The following is a 6552-nucleotide window of genomic DNA, read 5'->3' as shown; positions in this document are numbered from 1 at the left end:
CCAGTTACTTGGGAGAAGAGACCGACACCCACCTCGCTACAGCCTCCTTTCAGGTAGTTGTAGAGAGCGATGAGGTCTCCCCTCAGCCTCCTTTTCTCCAGGCTAAACAATCCCAGTTCCCTCAGCCGCTCCTCATAAGATTTGTTCTCCAGACCCTTCACCAAGATGTCCCTGCCCACGGCAGGGGGGTTGGACTAGATGACCTTTAGAGGTCCCTTCCAATCCAAACTATTCTATGATTCTATGATAAATGCTTCCTCTCATAAAGTCACAGAAGGGACTGCCAAATATATCCATAAATATAATATTTATTCCCTAATAAATTGAATTAATAATGCAGGGAAGATTTACTTAAATGTTGCTTTTTTTTTTCTTTGTTCTTAGCATTATGGCTGAACAATGACATTTTTAATGGTTTTAATGATGTATTCCATCATCATGAACTGACACTCACCTGAGCCCTATTAGGCAGGAAGGAACATTTTCTGCAGTTCCTTACCATACATGGGACATATTCTAAATATGTCCAGAAATATGTGTTTCCTGAAGGAGAAATTTCAAAGATCAGCAGTAACTTTTTTGTTACTGGAATGTGTACCGTGTACTTAACAGTGAATCTAAAAGCACAAATTTTGCAGACTACAGAAAATCCTAGTTGTAAAGTTTAGCTTGTATAGACTACATTTTGCAAATATCTTAAGGCAAAACAAAGCTCTCAGCATTACAAAGCATAATTTAGCATTAGAGACTATAATACCTTGTGCCACTGGCCATCGTTTATTTTGTTGGAAATCATTGTGTTGGTGTCTCCACTCCCCAGATCATAGCTGAAGTAAGGCAGTCCATTCTTTATCTGAACTGTGGCAAAATCGGCATGGTTGATGCGGGCCATATAAAACAGCAAGCCAGAATCAGCTGTTGTTCGGACTTCAAATTCAATTGAAAGTCTGAAAATCAAACAGAAAGGAAAACAGAAACAAAGGAAAAGATATTTGGAGTCAGACAGTAGACAAATTTATCTGCTTTACCTTTTTGTGTTCCTCTAACAAAACTTTACAGTTAGTGACCCATTTTACTTGTCCGTCAGGGTTTAAGAAAAAGTAACTTGGTTATAGGTGAATTGCATTTCACACTTATCTGATCCCCAACATGTGAGTGTTTGTTAGTCCCTTTACTGTGGAAATACAAAAGTGCAACCTTGGCATAGAATTTCAAGATACAATTCTCAGCTGCAGCTGTAGTTGCTAGAAAATCTCAGCGCTTGTAAAATTCCAGCGGCGTTATCCGTCATCCACACACATAATGCTCACAAAGAGGAGCGAGCTGTAGTGACAGCTGGCAGATGTTGAGTTTCTAATGAGTTGTATTGCCTGAAGACAGATTGCAAAACTTTTAACGATGCAGGGAGAAGAGTTTACAATCAGGATATAAAACACTTATTCTGATTTCTCCCAACAGAAGATGGGGGTGTGTCTGAGGAGGTCTGCTGACCCCTTGGACAGAACGGTAATGCCGAAAACCTCCCCTACAGCAAAGAACCTGGGAAGAAATGATTTAGATTATCTAGATGCTAAGGTTGTACTGGCAGCAGATCACTAACCTAGCCCAAGCTGAGCTGCAAAGTCAGTACCTGGAAGTAGTTGATAATATAAATGTGACAAATCATTGCATGAAAATGATCAGGCCAGGATTTTTATTTGAAAAGAAGACAGGCGAGGATTACATATTTCTTTTAATTATTTTCCTAGTTTTCTAAAATTATCATACGTGAGAGTGTGCAGTACAGCATCTTTATAGGTAAAAATAAGTGTGAGGCTGATGGACTTGTAAACTACAAGGCAGCAAAAATGCTTAGTGGTGTGACATGGCACATTTGTTAATGATGATGTGCCGTCACAGCAAAAGAGAACAATTAACAAGTTATAGCTTCACAAATCCATTGAAAACAGCTGTATTTTTATAAGCAGCTCTTGGAATTCCTTTGCATATCAACATGTGTATGTATATATTGTTACATGTATATGTATATATTGTTATACTTTCAGAGGGCAATGTCATTTTGCCTGTTTACCGTGCAAGCTTTATCTTAACTATCAGAGAAAAGGGGAAAAAGGGTTTGCTTATTAGAAGAAATTATCAAGTTACCGAACCAAGAAACTTTCTTTCGAAAAAGCAACCTATGAACTCAGTTGCACAACCTAGTTCCATTCTTCTGTTTGTTTTGCTGCAAATCAGTCTAGGATCTGCGTGTGCCCAAACCTTTACAAACAAAGAGGTAAACTGTTTTTGTAAGAGCTACTTAGGTGGGCACTTCATTGCCTAGATTTCATACTTTAATGTTTTTTATGTTTGCTTAATAAAATGAATTAGCCATGGGATGTGATCCTTCTCAGATTACGCCCATAATTTTGGGAGATGCTTTTGAGAATATTAGGAGGGACATTTTATTTTGACATTATTCCATCAAAACTCATTGCTGAAATAAACAACATACCTGTTTTTCACTTTGGTGTCATCAAATGCCACTGCAATGTGGCTGTTCCTTGAAAGACCAAATTGCTTGCCACCTTCCAAAATGGCTGGTTCTGTGTCAGCAGCACAGGAATCCTGCAAAATATACAGCGACCATACAAACTTCGTATTTTGTATCTATCTTAGCTGTGCACATGCTGGAAGTCTTCCAACTGCTCAGGACTGAGAATATTCTACCTAATCTAGGCACTGGCCCTGCAATTTTCCAGTGTGTTGATGTCTCATCACACCAGTTAGAGTTATAAACCAGTATGACAGGAACTTGGTGTACAAGCAGAGCTCATTAAGTTGGCTGTAAAAGCAAATAAAAGTAATATATGAATATTGCTGCTTTGACGCCACCAGTAGACATTTACAAGTCTTAAGTGATTTCCAGGCAGCTCAGTGTACTCTTAGCTCACATAACTGAGTTTTACACAGTAGGATGCCCTCTTGCAGAAATGAAGCAAGACTTGAGTTTTAAAGGGATGCTTTGCTGTCGACTTGAAATCTAGTCACCTTAAAAATAATGAGTTAAAAGCAGTTTCAGATCCTGCACCTGTCAACAGGTCCTCCCATTTTATTTCTTTATATTATTTTACAATTGTATTCTTTGTTTCATGTGCCGTTGTTTCCCCTGGTGCTGTTGAAAGGCCCCCACAAACAATAAGGGAAGCCGAATAACTGATGGATAGAAGTAACAACTGTTAAACCCCCCGAGTAGACACATTACCCAGGGGGTAAAGAAAGAAACCTCTCCCTGTCTGTTCCACTTCTATTAATCTTAAAGTGGTGCAACAATGGAAGGTAAAATATCTTCTGCCCAGTATAATTTCCTCTTTTAAATTTCACCAGGTCTTTTAATCTCTGGCCCTAAAGCTCTTTTATAGGGGTGCCTGGGGCAATGCAAGACCGTGGTAATTACCAGCTCCTACTCATGTCTAGCTTTTGCCTCCCACTGAGAGTATTGTGAAGAAACTACTCAAAGGATCTAACACAACACAATATCAGGACAATACCGCTGGGAAAAAAAACAGACTTTGATAGCTGTGAGCTCTGTTTTTAAGCACTGTGGCTGATATCATTTTGGATTGGCGACAGTCTCTTATTTGAGCCCTGACTCAGCAGGGACCTGCAAAGCACAAGGTGCGGTGCTTTGCTGACAAAGAGCTCTTTCTGTGAAACATTTTGAAAATGTCATGAGTGACTCATCAGGCACTGAGATTTCAGCCGCAAAGAGGAAATTTCTTTCCCCCTCTCACTCGGTTTTTCAGTAGCGTTACATTTTTTGCTTTCACATGTCACAAAAATCTTCACAACAGTATAGAGCACTTCTAAAAATTACTTTTCCACAATGAATGCTCTGGTTTGAATATGACAGAGTAGAACACCATGCATTACGACAAGTACACATCAGTGTGCAATGACGGAAAAACCAGGGAAAATTCAGCAGTACCAAACGAAGTTATGAATGTGTGATAGCAGTCTTCCAGTGATCATCAAATAGGAAAAAAGAAATCATATTCCCATAATGCTGGGTAAGGTTTCTAATGATTTTAAGCTTTACAGGTTTATCGAGAAGTTTAACAACTATGTTAATAATAATACTGTGTATATAATACTTTCAATAGCATTTGGGCTTGCTAAAATTTGATGACGAGGACTAACTACTGGTACTGGAACAACAGGAAAGAATTGGAAAATGCACTAACACACACCCTTCTGTGGCACACTTTTACATATTACCTGGTAAAAGGACATATTCTGACAGTAAATTCAATCTTAGGCGGGTATATGTTAGTAAAGGGTCTGGCCCTGACACCTGCTGCTCCCCAGCATCAGCAAACAGTGCAGTTTTTCTTCATCCCAGCAGGAGGACTGTAAGGAAGGGCAAGGAGTGGGGGAGAGTGCCAAACACACCGTGATGGTTGGAATCATAGCAAGCATACACTGATTATTTACTGATAAATACTGATCGATAATAGTGAACATCATTCATTAGGTTGATGTGGAAATGTCAGTAAAAGGAAAAAAAAAATCAGTAGGGCATGCTTAAAAAACTTCCAGGTTTTATTCACAAGTCTGTGTCTGCTTTCGCTTTATCTAAGGACAGCCAGCTTTACAGCCTTCACGAGACTGTGAACTAAGCATGGATCATCAGTCTATATTAAAATATCCCAGCTTTGTTTTTTCAGTAATGGCCTTAAGGCCTGGGTTTAAATCTGGCTGCTTAATGATCTCCCATATTACCTCAGAGCCTCAAGACTGAACTCTTCAGCTGCACTTTACTTCAGTCTTGTCAGTTGTCAGGGACTTGACCGGTACGTCAAGAAGCTAGGTGTGTATCACAGTGGAAATGAAAAACAGAAAAGCCCACTGGTGGACTGTCACACATTCTCTACAAACAATGCTGTATTAGCAATTACAAAGAAAGTAATTAGGGGAAAAAGGGAGCACCACTGAAGCAGTCCCCACGGTTCAGTGGATAGTGTTAATAAAACAATGAAGTAATGCACGGAGAAATAGTGGAAGATACCGTCATGGAGTCAAATGCAGAGGTAATGCAGGCGCTCTTCATTTCAGTGGCAAGTGAATCCTGAGAAGCAGTGAATAACATGAGGCAGAAGCAGCAGTTACCCAATGTTGAGAAACATTTTGGCATCCGTAGCAAGCAGCAGCAGCAGGCTGGTGACCAGTGTATTTCCCAACTGTCCTACTTCTAGATCTTGTCTTGCCTTCAGTAGAGGGTAGGTTTTTTTTTTCATTTGGGATTAAACTCCCCTCCCCTTTTAGATCCAGATGGATAATAGAGATAAAAAAGGTCCTAAAAGGACTTAAGTAGAATGGACACCTTATTTAAGCCTATTATGTGGAAATAATTTTTCTGCTGTATCTTTTCCATATGTAGTCCTTCTACACTGAGCTTCTATGTAATCTACTGTCATATGAGTGCTATCTCATTATTAGATGGTAGTTGCTTATTTTCTTGCAACATTCTCCAGGAAGATACTTTGGAGAACTTACTTAGATGTACATAAAAGCTATCCAAAAGCTTGCCTTATTTAAAATACATTCAAGTCTTCAGAATACTAAAATGGTTTCATTTTTTCCAAGAGAGAAACCGGAGTAATGGTATTTTATTTAGATTTTTATTTTGAACTCCTGTATCACAACTCTAGATATGTGATATACAAAACTCACCTCGTTACAATGGGACTAGTTTCTGGTATTAATGAGTAGATCTAGTCCTCTCAATTTTGCTATTTAAAAGTTAGTGCTTAGAGTCTTAGAAAGTGTGCACTTGCTCTCTTACGTGCTTCTGTGTTTTTTTGTTTTGTTTATAATGCTTGATCAAGGGATAATATGACTGCACTCTTTCACAACAGTGAGCATTTAACTGGATAACTCTTTTTACCTTGCTGTTGCCTGCTTCCTTATCTTTCTATGGTAGCCTTACTATACTGCAATTTGCTTACTTTCAACTCCAAACAGAAAGATGCATGGGAGCCCTCGTGTTACAACTACTCCACCTTGTGGGAATGAATCAAAAATGCTACCCTAGAGCATTAAAAGGCCGATACATATAATTCTGGGGCTCGGGGCAGGGTAATAACTAAGATGGAGCTTGCCCATCTTGAACCCCAGGCTCCCATTTGCAGGTACACAGCATCTGCTGTGGAGACTTCGGTAGTGCCTGGCAAGTCCTTCTAGATAAAGCTGTGCCATATGTACCTGGCCAACGAAGGTGGCCATGAATCTCAAATATGAAATTAACCTTAATGAGTTAGGGGTTTTGGCCCAATTTTTGTACCCTTTTTTGTAGGAAAACATTGTTAGAAATCCTACGTATGTCCAGGGAAAACCAGATATGAATTCTGAAAATGAGTCAGGTAACAGTGAGTGACTGTGGCAATGAATTCAGGTGCCTTTGTCTCTGACAGACTTACAGCCAAATGAGTCACTGAAAATCACAACTCTTTTTTTTTTTTTTTTTTTTTTGGTCTTCATGCAATTAATTGATAATCTTGATATCTGGGTCAC

At 39.2% G+C, this 6552-nt stretch overlaps 1 protein-coding gene across 1 annotated transcript in view; it reads right to left on the bottom strand.

Moving 5' to 3' along the window:
• Positions 1–6552, bottom strand: part of LAMA2 (laminin, alpha 2) — a gene marked incomplete at its 5' end in the record, with an annotated part of 294647 nt that overhangs the window by 12439 nt on the left and 275656 nt on the right. The window contains 2 exon segments of the mRNA XM_009319128.1: positions 758–947; positions 2495–2607. Of these exon segments, the coding sequence (XP_009317403.1) occupies positions 758–947; positions 2495–2607 (303 nt within the window).

This window comes from Pygoscelis adeliae, unplaced genomic scaffold (assembly GCF_000699105.1).
Source record: "Pygoscelis adeliae isolate BGI_AS28 unplaced genomic scaffold, ASM69910v1 Scaffold172, whole genome shotgun sequence".
In the NCBI taxonomy this organism is placed as follows: Eukaryota; Metazoa; Chordata; class Aves; order Sphenisciformes; family Spheniscidae; genus Pygoscelis; species Pygoscelis adeliae.
The sequence above is the reverse complement of the archived record's forward strand: the minus strand, read 5'-3'. Positions and strand labels throughout refer to the sequence as shown.